The 23,202-nt window shown below is 40.2% G+C and overlaps 1 protein-coding gene across 1 annotated transcript in view; it reads right to left on the reverse strand.

Moving 5' to 3' along the window:
* Nucleotides 1-23,202, reverse strand: part of CIT (citron rho-interacting serine/threonine kinase) — a 3,433,971-nt gene that overhangs the window by 1,305,109 nt on the left and 2,105,660 nt on the right. Inside the window, exon 32 of the mRNA XM_044069760.1 lies at nucleotides 7,382-7,519. Coding sequence (XP_043925695.1) covers nucleotides 7,382-7,519 — 138 coding nt within the window. The remainder of the gene's footprint in view (nucleotides 1-7,381; nucleotides 7,520-23,202) is intronic.

Raw genomic sequence — 23,202 nt, forward strand, 5'->3', positions numbered from 1 at the left:
GTGACTAGCTGTTCAATGGCATTTGAATTTATGAACTCCAGGAACCGTTGGGCTAGAAAGTTAGGGCTTGAGTAATGTTCCCAGTCTATATTCGGGTAGTTGAAGTCACCCAATATGATGGTGTTTGGAGATACATTTATACCCTCCAGTGTCTTCAGGAAGGCTGTGTGGGGTTCCTGAGTTTGAGAGGGTGGCATGTAGCATGCTACAATTTGTAGAGCAGTTTTGCCTATGGTTAGTTGCACCTGGATGGTTTCGAAGCTTGTGCGTTACCACCAACCTGGAGGTGTGGGTATCCTTTATGAATATGGATACACCCCTCCTTTTGTGGTGTGGTCCGGGTTTAGGGGCCGGAACGCATGATATGAGGTAAAACCTAATAGTGCCGGGGTGCTCTCAGGAGCCTTGAACCAGGTTTCAGTTACAGCACAGACATCGATGTTCTCCATACTGAGAAGGGCCTCGAGTGCGTACATTTTGAGATTTAGACTTCTGGCATTGAGCAGCATTACCCTCAGTTTCTTCCCATTTTTGTTTTCTAGGGTGGTAGGTTTAGAATTTGAGCCTTGCCTATAAAAGGCACTATGGGGGTGGCAAGAGCCTTAGCCAATATCTGGAATCTCAGGGGTGACAGGTGCAAGCCGTCCCTTGCGAAGCAGCATGGCTTGTCAAGCATGTCATCCCAGGCAGACAGACACTGGATCCCCTTTGAATGACACCAGACATTAAGCCAATTGTTAAAGCTGATCATCTTGTCTCTATATTGTGGCATCATTCTTGGTGAAGGAAGGATACTGCTCAGGGTCAGGGTCATACCTGCCTGGGCTACATAATCAGAGAGCTCCTCTATGTCTCTTTTCATGTAGTCCAGGGAGGTACGTCTCAGGTTGTTCACACCAGCATGGACAATGACTGTGTCATATTTGTACTTGCCGTGGAGTGACCAGGGTGCTTGTGTTATGTGGCGGATTCTAGCGCCCGATAGGCAGCTTACTGTGACCCTCTCCTTGTTCAGCCTGGTGAGTGGGACATCAGTGTGTCTAACTATGGAGTCACCTATGACAAGTATGTTTGGTGTTGTATTTGGCCTTAAGGGCTGTGACTGCTTTGCACACTGCTTTTGTGGTTTATGTGTTGCTTGTGGGGTGTCTTGAGGTAGCAGTTGTTTGGGTGACTGCTTTGGAGGCCTCTGCTGTTTAGGTAAATTTTTACTCAGAGCCTCCGAGTATGTCTTTGTGTGTTTATGTGTTTGATTCAGTGGTGTGGTAGCATTATGTGAGGCTGGTTTTGTGGTGTGTGTAGTTGCCTTCTCCTCCTGTCTGGTCTTGCCAGTCCTGAGTTGAGAGAGCTCAGCCTCCAGTTTGGCTAAATAGCTGCATCTCTCGCAAGTATTTGTGTTATGTGGGAGGAGGAGAGGGTTGTCTGTGTACATGAGGCAGTTATAACATTGCCTCAAGATTCCCAGATTCACCAGCTGGACCGGAGAGGAGATTGACAACTGACCTTTGGACATGCTAGAATAATATTGGGAATTCCTTAATAAATGAAAACAAGGGCCAGTGGGGAGTGAGGGTGTGGTGCTTTTAATTTTTAGTGCTGACTTATATAATTGCTTTAGTGAGCAAGTGCCAGGTAACTTGAGTGCAATGTGTTACAAGTAACTAAATGCAAAAACGACAAACAGTAACTTTCTTTCAAGTTTCTTTCCTATCCAGCCATGGCCAGAAATCAAGAGAAGCACCATCCTGTTGATTCCCACAAAAAACACTGCCAAAAATGCCATCCTGCATGAAGTGATGTAGGCATCTAGCTTTCTGTGCTAAATTCTACAGCTACTTCAGCAGAAGCACTGATTTTTGACAATTCTTCATACAGGATTCTTGTCACAGAGAGTATAGAGTACATTAATGTGGTCATTGGCTGGCCAACTTACAACTCCAGGAATGTTTCAATGACATTTGGTATATTGTCATCAAATGTGGGAACTTTAAGTAGCCTGTGCTGGCTACATAGTGGGGTAAAGTACTAATTACAACCCAAGTGACCTGAGATTAATTAGCATCTTGAGCATCTGATGGTGCAGGTAGGCAGTACTCATTAGGGGGGGTGGGGGTCTCCTCTGTCTTGTGCCACCAGAAAGTGGATCATCACCACACTGTGGAGGCAAGGTCAGGATGATGTTGGTGTGGTCACCCAAGCTGGTGATGGTAATCCCGGTCAGGGCATGTAGGGCAGTAAGCATGCATGGGCTGAAGGGGCTTAAGCAGCCCTTGTGGTGATGTGAGTGCTCACATCATCATTGCAAGGGGCAGAGGTTAAGTTCATAAATGAAAAAATCTGCCATTATTTTGATGCTGACAGTACTTTGTGCTACTGTTGGCATGACTACCTGGACGATGACCCCTTAGAGGCTTGATGGTCAACAGACACCGGCACAAAAATGATAAAAAAAAAAAAAGGGGCAACTTTGCAATGATGTGTGGTAAGACTGTGATCTATAAGTGGCAGAAAAAAAATGGAGTGATCAGGGGCTGGTTGCAGCCCCCCCCCCTCATGTATGACATGATGATTTCTGCCAGCAGCAGGCACTTCCACAGTACCACACAAGGAAGCCCAGGAATTAGTCTGTTTGCAGAGTGTCTTCAAAATCAAAACACCAAGTCAATGAAAACATATGGACACTCACCAGAATCTTTTTTTCCCCCAACATCTTTATTAAATTTCCACATATGACAAAGGCAATCAAACATTTATATAAATGAAAAACATACAAAATTAAATCACTTTACTGCAAACAGTTTACATCACAGACACCATTGAAACAACTGCAGTTGTTAACATTATAAATTACTTATAAACCTTATAGTCATTGTCAGTTAAGCATTATATAGCTCATTCAAATCCTGCCTCTTGAACCTCATTCCCTCTCTGCATATACTATTCCCACAATTCCCATTTTTATTATGTATTTTGCTCCTTCCCTTTTCTAAAGATCCCAATTTCAGTTGTTTTATCTCTGTTACTATATTCACTACTTCTAGTAAAGTTGGTCTAGACTTCGATTTCCATTTTCTAGTAATTGCTTTTTTAACAGGCACCATAATTAGACTCAGCAAGGCTTTACTATGTCTAGGCAATTCTGATTCTGTAGCATAACAAAAAAATCATCTCCGCAGTTAGTCCAACCCGCCCACCCAGCATCTCCGACAGTGAGGCTCGAATCCCAAAAGTCTGCCAGCTCATCACACCTCGAAAAATATGTTCCCAGCTACCTCCTTCTTGCCCGTCACACCCCCAGCATTTGCTATCCACCTGAGGAAAAAATCTTTGGAGTCGACTTGGAGTATAAAAATACTTATGTAAACATTTTCAAGGAAAGATCCTATATCTTCCAGACTTTGTTGCATATTTGGGAGATATACATATATCCCCCATTGTGTCTGTGAATTGCTTATCCAATCTCTCTTCCCAATCCTTTCTAAGCTCCTCTGATTGATTCTTGCAATTATGCAGTATTTTATATGCTTTAATAATTATTCCTTTTTTAATGGCAGCCTCTGTTCTGTTGCCTATACTCTGATACCAGTACTTGATAGAAAAGGCAATCTCTAACCTGCAGTTCAAATAAATTTTTGGCTTCTTCCTATTCTCTTACCTTTCCCTTTCTAGTTATTTGTTCCCAATACCTTGGTTCCTTTGCCAGTTTTCTCCAATAAATTCCAGCCCCCTTTTGCCTATTATTTGTATCCCTGACCACAATCAGCCCTATCGGCAAAATCTCTCTTCCCCACTCTCATGCTGGTTTAGTTCTTAGAATACTCCCTGCTATTTTATGAATATAATACTCTGTATGATTTTGGTTGTTCTCCTTAAGAATCTGCATCCAAAATCCCAATCTCTCATTATTTCTTGAGCTTCCTCCCTGCGTCATCATCATCCCTTTCCACCTTGAATTATAATTGTCTGCCTGTGCTATATATATATAAGAGCCTTAACTGTGTTGCTCTAAAATACCCTCTCAAATTAGGTAATCCTAGTCCACCTAGTTCTATTGGTAGAATCAGCTTATCCCACTTGACCCTTGCTGTCTTCCCTTTCCAGATAAAATCCTTCAACTCTTTTTTAATTTCTATCCACAATTTCTCCTACGGTTGATAAAAGTATACCTGACCTATGTATAAGACTAAATGGACTAAAACATTTTAATGGTTTGTATCTTCGTATCCAAATAAAGTTTCCAGTTTCTCAAATTTTGTATTATCTTCTGTTTAGTCTCTTCCCACATATCCTTGGCTGCCGCCACAGAGTCATCTCTAATCCATACTCCTAAGTACTTCATTTTATCTTGTACCCATAAATGTGGATATTGTTGGACCATTTCATGTGTGGGTACATAATTTACCACTACTGCCTTTGTTTTAGCTTCATTAATTTTGTATCCTGAGAAGATATGAAACTGTCTTAAAATGTTCCACAACACTGTACTGTCTCTTTCTGGTTTTAACATGTATAAAATAATATCATATGCAAATAGAGCCATCTTTTCCTGACTACCATACCAATTATATCCTTGAATTTCTGAGTCCCTTATTTTCTTTGCCAATGTTTCTAAATATAATGCAAAAAACAAAGGGGAAAGCAGACAACCCTGCCTGGTTCCTCTATTCAAGCAGAAATTAACGGAGAGAACACCACCCACTTTAATTTGCACCTCTGATCATATATTGTTCTAATCAACCTTATAATTGTATCAGGGAAAGCAAATGCTTCCATTGCCCTGTTCATGAAGTCCCAGTCTACTCTGTCAATGCTTTCTCTGCATCAAGACTCACTAATAAAAGTGGTACTTTTATACATTCTGCTTCCCTCTGGATCATCAGTGTTCTGTTAATATTGTCAAATGTTTGCCTCCCCTCCACAAAAAAACACACTGATCCATAGCTATCCATTTTGGTATCACTTTTGCCATTCTTTTAGCCTGTATAGACGTAAACACTTCATAACTGTGATTTAGTATTGAAATGGGCCTGTATGAAGCTGGATCTGATGGATCTTTATCCTCTTTAGGTATACTGTTACCACTGCCTTCTTCCAGGATGCAGGAACTTCTCCTCTTCTTAAAATAGTTAAACCAAATCTTCCAGATCTTTATCATTTTTTTTCCCTCCTAACTTCCACAGCAATACCATCTATTCCTGGGGACTTTCCTGTAGATTGGTTAGACATAGTCATTTTTATCTCATCCCTTCTGACACTCACCAGAATCTTAAGTAAAGCGGCATTTCAGAGGACTGCTACTCTAGCACACTGTAAGAAAAATATAAAGCAGAAAAAGAACTGCAAAAAATGTCATACTGTGACGACAGAGTATGATGGTAGAAGAAAACCCAGCTTTGAAAAACAAAATCATAACAGTACTTGGAGTCCCCACCAGGGCATTTTGGGGTAGAACAAACAGCAGAATAATGCTGATTAACTTGCACTGTTTCATAGACATAACTACAGCTTACCAAGTCAAGAGATGATGCACAGTCCCCCCTTTAAATTAAATAGCAAATAAGTGTGTGTGTGTGTGTGTGTGTGTGTGTGTGTGTGTGTGTGTGTGTGTGTGTGTGGAGGGGGGGGGGGTATCTACACTCAAAGCATCCAGCACTTGATAAGAAGTGTTTCCATTCTGAAGCTCATTATACAGCAAGCAGATTTAAAGCCTATACTGGTGTTGTATATGGGTCTGTAATAGGTGTATACCAGGCTAATGACCACTAAGGCCATGCAACCCAAATGTGACTCATAAATTTGATTTACTTAGGGGTGATTTATGGACTGTCTCTGTTCATCAGAGACATAGGCACCAGACCAGGGGTGAATTTTCGACTACCCATCCATTGGTCCACGGTTAGGGAGGAAGCCCATTTCATATGAAGGGACAGTCTCTTTCTTCCACAGAATAGGAATTCTTTGAGAAACATATCTGTCTCTCCAACATGTCATATTTATGTCAGAAGCAACATTTAGGTCTTTTGATCTAGAAGATCTGATGCTGTTTTGCAGATGTGCAAAAAGTCAATCAAAACAGGGTTCAGGGATGCCTTGCATGTCAGGTAAAGTTTGTCTCTCAGTAGTGTGTAAGTTACAGATAAAGAGACAGGTCTTTGAGATGATCAATGTAGGACATTTTGTTTACTCCCTGTACTCTTTTTGCAAGGAACCTTTGTGAACATTCCACCTGCTGCATCTATCTAGTCAGGGACTTACCAAAGGGGGGCAATATACTAAATGATGGGTCTGATGAGGGTTGAGTACAGTGGTATGATGACCTCTCTGAACCTAGATGCCATGCCCTTACTTATAAGTTGAGCAACATAGAAAAATTTTCTTACTACCTCGGAGACATGTTGGTCAAAGGTTAGGTTACTCTCTACATGAGTTCCCAGATCCTTGACTACTGCATCAGCTTTTAAGGGTGTTATATTGATGACAGAGTTTCCTGGGGTGGTTGCCTTCAGTGTGTTATAAAGGAGTTTATGTCTAGTTCCATAAGTTAGTTAACAATGCCCAAGTAGGGTATTGTATCAAATGCATTAGCCAGATCTAGGTAGATAGTATGTACCTCCCTTTCCCTCATCCATTACCTTACTGACATTTTCAAAGGAGTCCACTAGGTTTAGTAAGCACAAAGTTCCTTTGACAAAGCCAAACTGGGATGGATCCAGAGTCTGGAGGTCTGCTGTGTCCTTGTTGATAATATCCACAATAATTCTTTCCATGGCTTTGCAAATAAGACTAGTCGGATTAATGGGTCTGTAGTTTCCAGAATATGTTGAAGGCTCTCCCTTATGAAGGGGGGGGTAACTGCTGTAGTCCTTCAGTCCTCCATTCTCATGTCACAAAGCCTGTTTTAAGACTACAGTTAAATAATGACTCAAGGGGTTCTGATAAGTCATACTGTAGACTGTACACGAGGCATCCCGGAATGTTATTGGGGCCCACTGAGGTCGTGTTTTTGGCTTTAGCAAGCTGATGGCAAACATGGAGTGCAGCTGGGCCATGTTTGCAATCAACTCATCCTACTTTTTGGTCATTCACCCAACACAGGAAATGCATTTACATGCTAATTATCCAACAACTACGATGAATGCCCATGTATGTTAGGTGATTCACTGAACAAACAGGTGGGTTAGGATTACAGTTCAAACTTTCACCATATAACAGGATCCGATTTACAGTCCAGACCTTCAGCATACAACACAAGTCTACACCATACATCAGAAATCCATACATTTAAATACTGTAAGAGAATCAAGACAAACACTGAATTACTACTGCTCTAACTGAAATCATGAGGCAAATTAGTAGATACCAATGATCTTCTCACTCTTACCAATACATTTTGCTGCCTGGCGTCCAAACTGCACAGTATCAAGACAGACAGCACATTTGGTGGCACGCATATTGAGCCCTATGCTAAAGCGATGAGGAATGTTGTGATGCATTCGCTCCTTCAAGCGACGACCAAATTCTAGGAAATGGTAAAACCAAAAAAATTACTATACTCAACAAACATCCTGGAGACTGTAACTTACTGATCTCTAAAACAAAACGAACAAAAAAAAAAAAAGTTAGTCATGAGACATGCAATAATTAACCTAAAGTCAACAATAGTTAAAATCCATCAGTTCTCCTAACTAGTCCATGTTGCTTTATGTAAAAGTAAACACATTCAAGGACATGAAATGAAACACTCCAGAAATGTACCACAGATGCTATACAGTATCCAAAATTCTCATCAAGGCTTAAAAATAAAATCCATGCACTGCTCACAATATGCTGTTTACTCATATTTATAAATACATACTAGAAGGACAAACATGTAAACAGCAGATGTGACTGCTGAGTTTGCTCTAACCATGTTATACACTTGCAGGAACTGTGTTCACTGGCAGGAAAGCAACAGACATCACCTTCATGAAATAAGGAAAGGCAATAAAAGAGGATTCCAAACTCTTTACTTGAACTGAAAATGAAACACTGAAGATTGTTACATGCCTTTTCATAACTCGATCGTCTGCTGGGTGTTAAGTCAACACTCTAGAAAACAGTGAGCTCCTGATGCCTGGCAGGGCTTGCACAACCCTTATAAAAAAGTGAAAGTTTCTTCTGCCAGGAAAACCTGTAACTCAGAGATTCTTCTGGCTGAAGGAATAAACATTAGAAAGAGAAATTGCCAAGATAAGAAACACATCAACAAAATTTAAAAAAGCGGTCAAAATGAGATAATGGTAACCTTTTGAAGATTCAAGCCCTGTGACTTAATGGCAAGGCTAGGTATGAACATGCAGGCAGAGAAGGAGAGAATACCTATAAGGAAGGTCTTTGCTACATCTAATTTAGCTACTACTTTGTTGGCGACATGATCATGAAATGATGAAAAGACAGATAGACGAACATTAACAGAGGAATATTTCAGTCCACAAATGGACAAAGGCAGGAAGCAGTTCAAGATGAAAATGTCCTAGAAAGAAAAGGTATTAACCCCCTTGTCTGTGGTTTATAAAGCAAACCTCTTCCACTTTGATGCATAAACAACATGGTAACCAACATCCATATAGTCAGGAAAAACAAAGAAACGTTACATAATACCCTGTGTTTGGCTGCTGCTGTGATCTCAGGAGAAAGACATCCAGCCTCAGTACTTACTGCAAGGCTGCGGTGCAGTGTGCAACCTCTGTCCTGTGTAAGGAGATTGCACACCACAGGAAGGTGATGTGAGGAAGTCTTGAGACATAAATCTGAAGAGGGGAAACCAAATTTGATGAGTCCAGTATATTATTAGCAGAATCAAAATGCTCCCTAGTATAAAAAAATCAGATTGACTCTCTAAATGAGGGGGAGTTAAAGGGAAGGCATAAACAAAATCCCTCCTACATGTTAGAGGTACCGAGTCTGAGAAAAGAACCTCAGCATTTAGCCCTTGTGAGGAGAACTGCATGCAACAACTTGAGTGTTGCATGGACGTAAGAAGATAACTCTCAGGTATGGTCCCATTACTCAAATACATCATCTAGTATATTGTACTTGAAGCTTTATTCATAATCCAAGGGCTCTGCCTGGCTAAGGATGTTAGGACAATGAGTACCCCTGAAATATGTTGAGTGACAATAAATAAATGCTGTCTGATGGCCTAATCCCACAGTACTCTGGCACCATGGCAAAGGAGACAAGGGTGAGTCCAAGCCTTCTGCTGATATAGGAGGACACAAGAAGGTTTGTCAGTTCAGACCAATGGACAGTCAAGAGGGAGAAAGTACTGAATGGACTAAAGACTAAGACAGATTACCCACATTTCCAGCATACTGACAAGGACATTCAGTTCCTGATAAGATTATATTTTTCAACAACCACAAGTAGAAGTAACCTCCCCACTCCACCTTGAAGACATCCAACATTAATGTCTTTATTGGTAAATGGAAGAGAAAGTGGAGACCCTGGAGAAGGCCAGATGCCTCAATCTACCATGCTCATTTCCAAAATACCTTCTAATACAATGTGAATCTAGACTTTGAGACTGTCCACATGCCAATTACACCAAGATGCCAGAGACCACTGCAAGACCCTCAAGTCTAGGCTGGGAAATAGAACTGCAAGAATGGCAGTTGACAAGAATCCTGCACTGACCACAGAAAAAGACTAGACAAAGATGGACCCATAGTGAGTCAGACAGCAGAGGTTTTTCATAAAGTTTTTTTTCCTCTTGCTGGACAAGATAACAAAAACAAAAAAACACACGACCATTACATTTAGGATCAGTCCAAGGAACAGCACTCACTGAGACAGGATAAACAGACTTCTTGAGCGGTACAGCTGCTCCCATCAGGTCAAAAAGCTGCAGAGTCTTGTTCCTGTGGCATCTCAGTTGCTCTGCATCTGAAAGATGACAATAACCAGGTAAAAGAACAGCAGATCCTCCATATGTGCAAAGCGGTAGCCACCATACTTAAGTATTTTGTTAAGATACATGGTACAGAATGCAAACTAAAAGGTAATGACCTGAAATGGTATCTCTGACCTGCAAGGGAAAAGTGAAGAAAGCCTCAATGACCTCCATGCATTGATATGTGACGAGAATTGTTCTGTATACTCAGAGAAAACAGCAATGCTGGGGGTGTAGAAGGGGCTGAAGTGGCAAAAGTGGCATCATTTTCAAAAAATTCCACCACTCAGAAATGGATAAACCTGGTTTCTGTCCTTTGGGAGATCAAGAAAGAAATGGGTCTAGAATCCTGTCCTTGTGTAAAAATCTGTCCAAGTGTCCTCTTCCACAAAAAGGACTGAACATACTGCTGCAGGAAAGCACATATGCAAGGAGTTGGGAGGAAGGCATCATGAGTGACAGGATGTGCTCCTGCTCCAGGACCTGAAGGACCTAAGAGTCCACATTAATGGTTCCCTAGGCAGTTAAACTGAGGAAGAACTTATTCTGCTGAGACAGTAGAAGGTAGTCCTTCAAGCAGTCAAAACTGCTGAGACCCCAGGGAAGCAATTCTGGACTGCTGAGAAGGCCTCACACTTGCCTAGGGAGGTTGGGATTGGGTTAGGCCTGTCTTTTCAGGAGCATATAACACATCACCTTTTCCAAAATATTTGTGCACTGGTTGTACTTGGAGTTTCAATGCTTTGTATAGCTAACATATGAAGGCCAGCTCTTTCCCTCATCCTTCAGCACTGAGACAAGATGCCAAGCAGCTATACTAAACAACTGCAGCCCAGAGTAGTGAGAATTCAACATCATGGGCTGCACGTCATTATAGTATGGGTATGCCTGTTGCCTACACCGTACATTCAAAGTGCTGGGATTGCCTATAAAATTCCTGAGTCATGACAATTCTTCCCCAGGAAAGTGCTTCCTGGGCTTCAAATCTATAAGAGGCTCGAACATAGACTGGCATTCTTGGAGCTTCACAATTCAATATCAGGTCAGGACCAAGGTCTAAGTGACGGCTTGCAAGCTCATGTTTTTTGTGGAATGCATTTTTAACTGCCTATGCTGTGACCATCAGATGACTGCCCCCAAAGTTACAATCCTTAGGAATGGGTATTTCCAGGACAAACTAAAAGCAACTGTCAAAGCCATAGTAACATATTGTCAGACCCTCCTTCAAATTGAATGTAGTGATAGAATATCTGGGAGGTAATACACAAGGAAGGGGCTCAGAAAAGTACAGATACTGGTGGATGACAGTACATTAACATGTGCATCATCAACATTATCCCATCTCCAAAGTATCAGACAAATCCTTTAAAGCTCTTGAAAAAATGTTAACTGAATCCTTATTACTCCTAAACACACACACAAATAAACTAATTCTGTTCAGCTCAGAAGATCTTCTAAAAAGTAGTACATATTTCAAAATATTTTTTGAAAGAATATCAGAATTGAGCACATAACTCAAAGTAAATTACTTGGAGTTATCAGTGATCAAAAATTAAGAGATAATCACCACATTGATAGCAACATATGGAAGACTGACTAAAAACTAGACATGCTTTATAAATCTAAACTACACTAGTGTAATTACTTTTCTGCATGAAAAGTAACTGAACATTTCTACTTCAAGTTAATTTTTTTAATGTTAGCTTTGGCAAAATGTACAAGTCAAAACAAATTAGAACAAAGGTATAATAAAACAGCACAATTTGTCACATATCACACAAACTGAACTCACCATCATATTGTTTTAAAGAAAATAGATGTGATATACAACATCCTGTATAATCCAAGCAAATGTCCAACTCCTGTCAATTTTGTTCAAAAGTACAGTCATCCAAGGTCACTTAGCGTCATAAACCAAAACTAAATATTTTAATAAAAAAATTCAATACCCTCTTCTGAGATTCCTACCTAGTATCTGTAACAAAAATAGGAAACACTATTCGATCAGAAATACATTCAGATCCTAACCTTAAACAATTATTAGCAAAACGAATTACTCATCTAAACTCAAACAGGAATTACGTCCAAACTCCAAACCTACTACTAGCCTACAGCAGCTTTCTTGTGTTTGGTCATACACTTGGTCCTGGATGCATCATCAGTTGGGGCTGGTGCAGGCCATGGGTGGGTGTGGCCTATATCCATCTGATTTGCTGAGATTTCCTCTCTGCTGTCTCAGGAGGTCCTGTCCTCCCCCTCCAAAGATCTCAAACGAGAGTTGGAAACTTGTGCCTGCTTAGCCGTTCTGGACTCATATGATGCCCTAGCTAACTCTGCTTGAGTGGACTTCAAAGGGGCCAACAGAATGGCAGACTCCTAAAGGGGTCTCATGAAAGGCCTCAGCCAAGTACTCTGTTGTTGGAGGGGGCTGTGAAGAAACTTGAACTCCTTCAACAATCTCAAACCTTGGTGGACTATCAGATGTAGAAACACAATCATTGGGCTCCCTAATACATTCAGATGTTTCTCCTTCTCCTTTGCCTGGTGAGGGAGATCAACAGCAGGACTGGCAGATGACATAGCAAGCAGAAGCCACAGAGGTTCCTTTTTCTTCTCAAAAAAATTCTGAATGGTCTTGGCCCCATGCTTAATAATTCTAAAAGTACATGGACTGGGGACAATTAAGCATATTGTGCTCATGTTGCAGGCCTTGCTCATGTTGCAGGCCTGGAAATGAAGGATCCATCAGATCTTGGGGACAGGAATAAACCTCTGGTATTTGGTCCAGTCAAGGGCTTCCCAAAGCAGGAAATCCCAAGTGTTATTACTGCAACAGTGAATCATGATGAACATCACAGTGCTATGAACAGTAACATGTAAAGACTTTTCTAGGCACAGGTAGGTATTAAAACATTGTATCTCGCATTCACTAAGAAGGGTTCATGTTTGTCTGAAACCTCAAATAGCTGTATTGTAAAAAAACCTATGATGGTCGAATAAAAGTTACCCTATCTCCTCGGTGTTCCAGTATTTTATGTCAAGACCCAATAAAATAAATATGTTCATTTAAAATGTCTAAAAAACTATAATCTCAGCTTTTGTTCTCTTATGAGAGATTCAATTTATAACATCAGAGAGGTGCATCTCATCCAGTAAGGAAAGGCTGCTGTACGCAGACAAGAATAATTACTGATAAGCCTGCATGATTACATGGTGGCCCTCCTAAGTGACTTTAAAAGCTACAGGGTGAAGTAAAGATAAGAAAGAGAATAAGACCACATAAGATCACCCTGGGGATCACGTCAGTCGCCCTGCTAGACAGGGGTCCAGGGAAGTAAATAGTGTGGGAAGAAATAGCCAGGGAATTGTTATGGCTAGGCTTGTATAGGCCCTAGGGCTGATAGCCTAGTACCAACCTATGAACATTAGCCAAGGCAGAAAAATCAATTAGATATAACAAGCAACTGGTAAAAACTTCAAAAATAATGCCTACCTGTTGTTGAAAGTCAGCCTGAGCCTATGGGCCAAGCTGAATGACCCTACGCTATGAATGCAAACTGTACAAGGTTTCATTGTTTCCACACAAAATTAAATCAGTCATTGCATTTCTATTTGTGTGCCAGCAGTAATTCTGCGAGTACAAGCTTTTCCCTTTTATGTGCAGTTACAGAGCAAGGCACAGCTTCCTAAAAAGGGGTACAGAAGCGTTTTCTCCAATAAAAAATGCTTTTCATGTGCTTTCAATGAGCTGAAACCTTGAACTGGTTGTTTAGTTTGGTTGAAGCTTCAGTTAGCTATGGGAAGCTGATATTAGGCTGCATGAAGTGCACTATTACATGCAGGTTGGAAATGGTAAAGACTTTAGTGGAAAATGCACTAAACTCAACTGGGAATGTCTCGAAGTCCTAAAGCACAGGAGTGTTAGTGCTGAGCCATATTCAACAGGTTTTCTCAGAAGAATTTTGACGACAATGAAGGGATCCTATGTAAAGTGCAAGCAGATGAATCACATACTATATGCTGTACCTTGGATGTAATTCTGGTACAGTACTTGCCCAGAGAGAAAATGTAATGCCAAAGAAAAAAATACTGATGAACAGCAGCACAGCATGGTGATAGCCTATTCAATTAATTTTATAATCTGGTTTTCACGGTACATTCATATCTATTTTTTTAATTGTAGTTTTTTGGGGGTCTATATTAAATGCTCGAAGAGGCATTCCATCTAATGCCTCTTCATCGACATGTAATCAGCGACTTCACTAAACTGTGAACGTTCAAAACAGCAATTTCTTTCCCTAGGAAAGAAATTGCTTGCACTAAAAACACATACAGGCTACTTCAAGCAAAGTGGGGGGCTTCACCCCCCACCCCCCTAACTAAATGTGCCAACTCCGAGATCGCACTACATTGGGGTTAAGGGCAATGTCACAGCTCAGGCCAAATTATTTTTTTTTCCCTGGGAAAAAAAAAATCACTGACCTGAGCCTTTGCTATTTTGTGATTTCAGTCTATATTTGTTGGCAAAACGGGATTCGCTGTAATGCCATTTTGCTGATCTAATATAGACCCGTTTTTTTTTGCTACCCTGCTGCCTGTCTACCATCAGCTCCCCACAATTGACTGGTCCATTCCAGCATTAGGGGACAGCCAATTGCAGAGCAGTTTTTTAATATGCTGCCTAATCCCCTCCCCCAGTGGTGATGTGGGCTCTGTGTCACCCTAGAAGGAATGCCTATGCTACTGGTACAGAGGTGTGGTTGCATCCAGATATGCCTCCTGTGACGATAGGAGGTACGATCAGTTATGCCAGGAGAAGTAGGGCAGTGGATGTGTAACATATGCCAGCACAGCTAGCTGGAAATTAGTAAATAATTATATGTTATTTGAATATCAAACTGATTTGTACAGATGTTTGTGTTGAAAATCTATTTATAAAGCTGCTTGTGTTAAAATTTTATCAACAGTGAGCGCTGCTGGAAAGAAAAGAAATGTACATGCATTATTGTAACTGTTTAAATGTATATATTGTAACAGAGGATACTGGAAGACAAGAGGATAAGCTCAAGTCCTAGCTAACTCTGGAAAATAGCTAAAATTAAATTAGGTCGTAAAGATTGTATATTACAGTTCTGGTTGCAGCCAGGGACAAAAATGTCTGGGAAACCAAGTATTAAAAATCCTTCTTTATGGTCCCTAGCAGGGAGCTAATTGCTACTCTGGAAGGCTAGAGGTTTGAAATTGGTTTATGACTTCCAGGAGCTGAGCAGATCTAAGCAAAGCTCTGACTGTGGGTATGGTAACAAAGAGGTGCTAAAATCCTGGCAGCTTCTAGTGTTGGTGATAGCGTGGGAAAGAGTCAGATGACCAGATTAGATGTCATAATGTAAGCTGTCTCAGAAATAATATTTAGATATTATATAGAGAGGTTTCTCAGTCAGACTGAGCACTCTTGTTTTGGAAACCTGACAAAGAAGGATCCCTCACCTACTTCATCTTGCCTTGCTCTAGTAAATGACCAGGGATAGTAATTGTCTAAATCAGTCAGGAAATATATAGTGAGATTAGTTAAGTACTGTTTTTCCTGTAACTGTGTGAATCTATTCATCTGTGTTATTTTAATATTTCCTGTGGGTGAAACTATAGTATTTACTGTAAATAGATATTTAGCATTTTCAAGTTCTTTTATTATTTATTATTAAATATATTTAGACCTTTCATTGTGGCTAGTCCTTTTAGAAAATATTTAAGCTTTGAGAGTAGTTGTCTATATTTATTTGGTGATAACTGTGGCCACTCCTGAAAGCCTGGTTGGTTGGTCAGCATTACCATTTGTATTAATATTAATTTCACTCAGTATAATTGGGTGCACTGTAAGGCTCTTAAAAGGAACTAACTTGGCAGTGAATCTACCTTATAGTCTGGGCAAAGTTGGTAGAGAAAGTCATCTTTGCCAGCTTTTCCCAGGTGTGCATGTGTATCAAAATTAAATCTCAAACAGCGTATTTCAGCTACTTGCAGCAGGGACACAAAGCACTGATTTCACAGAGAGGAGGACTTGGCTTTGGACACTCGGCTAATCACCTGACCCTACAGCTGTGCCAGTGGGGAACCTTATTGCTGACCTGTGGAGAGACAGAGAGAGAAACCCAGACCCCAGGGCTGAGTGTGCTCCTTTTGTGCCCTTAAGGAAATTGAGCTTGATGCAGCGAGGTCTGCATTTGGAAATATTGAGTGTATCCATTTGTATTCCAAGTGAACATCCCTCCCCAGTGTCAGTGGTGAGGATCAAGGAGCCTTGATGACTGGCCCAGAGTGGGGATGTCACATCTCCCATAAGGGCTGTGAAGGCTGTCAGCACACCTAGCTAAAATGTTGTAAATAATCCTTTGTCATTTGTAAATATTAATATGATATACAGGCTTGTCTTACAAATGCAAGAGAACTATTATGTTAGGATTAAACAATATGCTATGTGCTGAGCTTCAAAGATGTAACCACAGTGCACTCTGCTGGAAAACAGCAGAAATTTATATGGACTATATGTCTGTGCAACTGTATGTTTTCATAGCAGAAGTTGGGACATACAGAGTTAACTTGCAAACTCTGAGAAAATAAGTAAAGAATGTTACGAGTGTGTTTACCAGAACTAGAAGACATAATGTCTGCAGCTGGAATTTCTTTCTATTGTTTGAGACAGAGATAATTATAGGTTTCAAGGGTAAAATTAACAGTTTTATGATTTCCAGTTCCAGGCAAGCTTCTAAGAGAGAAGTGTCAGCTTCTAAGAGATAAGTATTGTTAACACGAAGGTGCTAACTTTTAAGTTTCTGTTGGCCTGGAAACTAAGGAAGAGGTAACAAGAATGATGTAATCTGAGATGACCCAGCAGAAGTGTTTGATAAGAATTTAAGAACTATCTCAGAGAGAACGTTTGTGCATTCTGTATCTTGTCTTGGACCTGTAAACATTCATTCAGCACTTGTCTTTGTTCTGTAAGAGTTAGATCATAGTATTTCTCTTAGAGATAGATAGGAATATAGCAATATTAGTCTAGATGTTTTCTGTATTTATGTGAGACTGTCCTGCAATGTCGTTTTAAAATATTTCCTGTGATTCTGAACTCTATTGTCACTGAGTTGAGTTAATGAGTATTGCCTTGTGATTTTATTATTTATTATTAAATATATTTAAAAATTTTAACTGTGGCTGGTTTTGTATAGAGATATTTAAGCTCTTAGAGTATTTGCATATGTATTTGGTGATACTGTACATGCCACTCTGGAATAGCCTTAAAAGTTGTGGTCATGCTTACCATTTGGATAACAGTAACATTGCACAGTAGAATTGGTCACCCTTTTAAGGGCTTTATGGTAGCTGATAAGTAGTGGTTGGTGGCAGTGATTGCTAACTTACAGTCTGGGCAGAAGGGGTCATAGCTAGTGAACCTGTGCCAGCCTTCTCCAAGAGTGTCTGTGTGTTTGTATAGAAATCAAGTCTCAGAGAGTGTGTGTGTCAGCTACTTGGGCAGCGACATGAAGCACTGGTTGGACAGAGAGGGTGCTGGAGGTTTTGGCTTGACCACTTGTCTGAGATCTTAACCCTACAGCGGTGCCAGTGGGGAGTCTTATTGGGGATCTGGACAGATAGGGAGAAACCAACCCCAGACTGACTGTGATCTCTGTGTGCTCTTAAGGGAAATTGTACTTTACTGTGTGTGTACTTGTTATCCACCCAATGTGCACGTCCCTCACTGGTGTTAGTGGTGAGGACTGAGGCTCCTTGATTACTGGGCCAGTGCAGGAGCTTCACAATGGCTACTACAATGGCTTGAGTCAACCAACTCATGCCTCTCCCTCTGAGGACTGTTCCTGGGCTAGTGGCCTACACTACCTCACCCTGAAATGCTAGATCACCAAAAGGAGAAGAGCCATCACAGCTCTTCCTCTCAGTTGAACACGCAGATCTTTTTGCTCTTCCAACATAGCTGTAAAAACTATGGAATGAATATTCAATAATCCTTGTTTACTAGTCAAGACAGTAGACAGAGTAGGTGGGGTTATAGGATAATTGAATGACAGGGTGCCAAGTATGGTAGCCAACATCAGACAGCCTCTAGTACAAAGAGTACTGGAAAATTACCACATTCCCCAATAGGCAGCGCTCTGACAGATGAACGGATGCACAGTTTGAGATAACTGACTACACTATTGTGAATCAGGTCAGCGCTAGTTAGGAGTTGCTACAACAGAAGAAACCAGAATAAGCTCTTATACTTTATATTACGTCATCCTTTGTTTGTGTTTTGTTTGTTAGGGCATTTAAAAATGGACAAATTAGTTGTTTGTACACCACCAGCAGATAAGAGGCACACCTCCCTCATCCCATCAGAATAATTCCAGAAAAGTAAGCATGCCAAGCAAACTGATTTCAGTCTGTACGTGTCCCATATAATATGTGGCATTGTGAGCAGCACCTTGTGAATGTGTTCTGAACCTGATGAAAACTAACTTTGGAGTGAAAATCTGTGGTTCCCCCCTTTTAAAGGGATGGCTCTGTTTGTATTACAGTACAGAAGTGGTACAATACAGGTTTTGTATTACATGGGAGTGGTATACATTGTGCAGCAAGGTTAAGATTAACAGTATGTTGACAGCTGAGGCAGGAAAAGCAAGACTTCACTCACCATTGTACCTTGCGTTCAACAGACATAAGTCAGACTAAGTCACCACTAGAAACAACAAGAAATGAATTTGTACATGTTTGTGTATTAGGGGACAGGGTAAGTGACACAGAGAGCTGGACATCCAATGCAACAATACATCATACTGCAATAGCATATATTGTATATTTTTGAAGAGTTTATTTATTTATTTACATTTCATTGCTAGGGTTACTCCCATTAAGTCTATGGCTTGTTGTTGAGGTAGATATCAGATGATATTTCCACTGAGACTATAGGTAATTTCGCCAAGAGAATGGGGGATATTCTCCTAATCTTCTACGGAGCAAGGTATTCAAGTCTGTGGTGCTACAGACAAACAGAGGAGGCTGCTACTGTAGCATTTTTAAGAAATGAGATGGTATTTGACAGTTTACCTGATTTTGAATTGCTGCACCTAGAACTGGTAACTTGAATCTTCACTGGTTCATGGTCCACATCCAACCCAGAAAGTGATTCAAAGGTGCAAGAGAGTTTATTGCTGCACACCAAATTGGTACTCGAGTTCTACCTACTTTGTGATCAATACTTAATCCAGGAAGTGATTTGAAGGTGCAGCAGTGTATATACTGCTCAGTGTATAGTTTCCAGTGAACAAGCTAGTGAAGGTAGATGAGCAGGTTCCTTTTTTGCCTACAAACTCAGCAGTGTTTATGAACACTTTATGTAAATTACACAATCACACTGCAGACTTCCTAGCCAATATTGACCTTACACAGTTAGTCAATGACACTGCCCACCTAACTCTCCAAAGCAACAACTACTCCTTCCTGGATTTGCTAATCAGTAATCTGTTCTTCCATCTTAATTCAGTGACCACTCCCCAATAACCTTCCAAATTATCCAGCAATCACAAAAACGTCCTTCTACACTAGTTGCCATCAGATCCAGAACCACTACCAACATTAAAACCTCAAAAATACACCTCATCACTATTAACTTGTCTCCCATTACCAATTTACAGAACCCCAAATCAGCTGCCATAGCTCTTATACATACTCTCCTTCAACTTCAAAACAAAATCCTTTCTTCTGACACAGTGCTTTTTTGAATAAAAAAATGGCTAAACACTGAATTGAAAGGTAATAACGCATGGTGCTGATGGAGTTTAAACTCTCACCAGAAAATCATATTGCCATTTATTCTCTGTGTAACCTTGCTAAGCAAACTATATGTAAGCACATAACCAACTATTTCAAACACATTCACTATTAGACAAACCCAATTAGTTCTGGCAGAAGTAAACATACTCACAGGCCAGAAATGCACAAATTTCTTCATCCTCCTCCATCACCATCGATACTTCTCAAGGCTGACTCTCATCTTCTGACTTTCTCATCTAATTATTCCACCTCCCTAGTACCACAACCTCTACACCTCAAACCCCAACTCACAGAGCTCCTCCAACTTTTTATCCCCTTCTTCTATTTTAAGAAAATCAATCACAAAGACCTACAGCCCCTACTTGAAAATACATTTGGACTCACCAGTCGGTCCCACACATCCAAATTCCCAAGTGTATCTCACCCTGCCAAGACTTTCTTACCATAAGTCTTTTCCACATCTGTAACCTCTACTTAACTCAAAACACAATAGCAGACATATTCAAAACTGCACTTGTCAAATCCCATATCAAATAGCCCTAGCCAGGAATGCCTCTCCCTTCTACAATGATTCCATCTTCCCTACACTTGGGACAACACTTGAAAAACTAATTTACAACCAAATGTCTACTTACATTCAGCAATTCCATCTTCTCAGTCTTAAACAGAATGGAGTCTAGGCTGCTTGGAGTAGAGTGACAGCTTTATGGTCACTTATAGATGTGATCCTTCTCTCAACATCTTCTCACAGAAATACCTTACTAACAGGATACAAGGTCTAAACAGCATGTCATATAGGGACAGATTCAAAGGCCTGTCACTATACTCGGTATTCTAAAGACTGCTCAGGGTTGACCTTTATCTGGCATACAAGGCATCCTCCAACCCATTACTGATGGATTTACTGCTCATCAGCAAGTCAAATGGCATCATAAATACTTGGTCTAGGGAACAAAACCTTTTATGCAACATCAACAGAATAGCTTGGCAAGACATGCTTATCTTGCAGAGGATATTGTTGCTCTGGAACACACTCATCCATATAAAACAAAGCTCATCTCTGTCCATATTCAAGAACAACTCAGTTCTATGGATGGCAAACAGAAAATCTACTAATGGACAGATGCAGTTCATAAATGCTTTATCCCATTCATGGTTCCCCCTCAAATTATCTATGGTATCATCCATGCTATTCTCACTAGCAGTAATATATAATTATTAACCATGAGATGAGTAAGGCCATTCTAACATCAAATGGGACAGATTAATTCAATCACAAAAAGGAAACTTGGCTAGGCTTAAATTGGACCACAAGGGCAGAAAGCCTAATAATTACCTATGAACATGTATAAAGGAAACCTTTCAGGAGCACTCTTCATTGACCTTACCAGAGTTTTTGATCTAACTGACCACCACCTCCTCCACCACTAACTCCAACACTATCACCTGGTTCCAAGACTTCTTAAAAAATAGGTATTTAAGAGTCAAAATTGGCCAGTCCCCATCTCCCCCAGAACCTCTCACCAAAGGAGTACCTCGGGACTACATACTCGCACCACTCTTGTTTTCATTCTTTATTAACAAACCACCCTCCAAACTTCCTAAACCTTCCCATCATTCATTATGTTAATGTCATGGTTATACTTTGATCCAATCCTTCACATACATTCTAACTTCACATCTGACCTCTACTGCTATAATTCCTAGCTAAACAATCATGAGCTATTCCTAAATATTACAAAAAAAAAAATTGATATTTTGAACCTTATAAAATGTGAACAAAAACTCCTAAGAATCTCAACATCACGTATCTCAATCATACCCCCAAAGGAGTCAACCATGTCCTTTAAATACCTAGATTTATGGCTGGACCAGTCACATAACTTTCATAATTACACTGAAAACACCAGATCTTTCTTTTGCTCTGGTCCCTTTCTCTCCAGAAGAGCTAGGGCTGCAATAACGCAAAGGAGGCCTCCAAGCTCAACTTGAATAGGGACTCCATATCACAGCCACAGTTCTAAAAAAACCTCCTTAATGTTGCAGTCCATTGAAAATAAACCTGCCAGTTCATTTCCACCTCCCCTCCGGAACACCATTGCTCCACCCTCTTCAAAGCAAAATGGCTGCCAGTCACCTACAGAGTTGAGCTACTCGTAGGGTCTCTTCTTTTCAAACTACTTCGATCAGATGCCTTTGTGCCAAACTCCATTAGTAAAACTACTACATACAACCTCCACAACATTTCCCCAAACCAAACTGTACTACTGACCACTCTTTCTCCATTCTTGCCCCCCATCCCAACTCTGGCAATCCCTCCAGTCTTCACCTAAAAGAAATTTCCTCTTTCTCCCCTTTTGTAGCACAACTCAAAAGATGCCTCCATGAAAAATCTGACTGCACGTGAATAGTTAAGTCAAAAAGTTAGAGTAAGACACTTATTATTAAACAAATACTTGCGTTTGATAACTTACCAAAACTTATTGACCTGACTTTTTAACATTTCTGCTTATAATCATGCTCCTCTTTTTAAAACACCTTTATTAAGTTATCACTTAAGAGAAAGACACACATACTTTAAAAGAAAAAAAAAAATAACATTTTTTCACACATTACATGTGTGTGCTCTCTGTTTAAAACAACTGCCATTCAATCCGGCATAACATACACTGTTCAATTCATGGCTTCTCAAACCCCCCTCCTGAATATTCCCAGCAATTCCATTTATGTCTATGTAATTTGTTCCTTCCCGGTCAACAGAATTATAGTTGGTTTAGATTTTGATTTACATTTTCTAGCAATTACTATTTTGCAGGCAATAGCATTACACTTAATAAGGCTTTACTATGACTAGGCACTTTGGATCCTGTGTTCCTGTTCCAAAGAATCATTTCCTTAGTTACAGCCATTTTTTCCCATATGTTTCTGACAGAATACTCTGTATGGAATTTTTTTTTTAAATCTGCCAACTCATTTTATGCACACACACACACACACACACACACACACACACACACACACACACACACACACACACACACACACGCACAAAACAGTTGCTAGTTGCCTTTCTCTGTTTCCTACCATACCTCTAGCATTTGTTATCGACCTAAAGAAAAATTCCTTGAAGTCTGCTTAGTGTATAATACACCTATGCAAACACTTCCAAGCAAAAATCCTAAACCTTCTGGATTTTCTTGCATACTTGGGAGCCATAAAAGTCATTCCATTGCTCCTTTGTAAATTGTTTTCTCAGTCTTTTTTCCCAACCTTTTCTAACCTTCTCTGATAGCTTATAGTAACCATGCAATATTTTATATGCTGTACTAATTATCTCTTTTAACAGCAGCATGCATTCTAATCTTTAAACTTTCATTTTCAACTTAAATAAAAACATTTCAACTTTCATAGATACTCTACTACTTCTCCCATTGCCTCTTTGTTTC

This window comes from Protopterus annectens, chromosome 4.part0 (genome assembly GCF_019279795.1).
Source record: "Protopterus annectens isolate FY-2018-M chromosome 4.part0, PAN1.0, whole genome shotgun sequence".
NCBI classification, from domain to species: Eukaryota; Metazoa; Chordata; order Ceratodontiformes; family Protopteridae; genus Protopterus; species Protopterus annectens.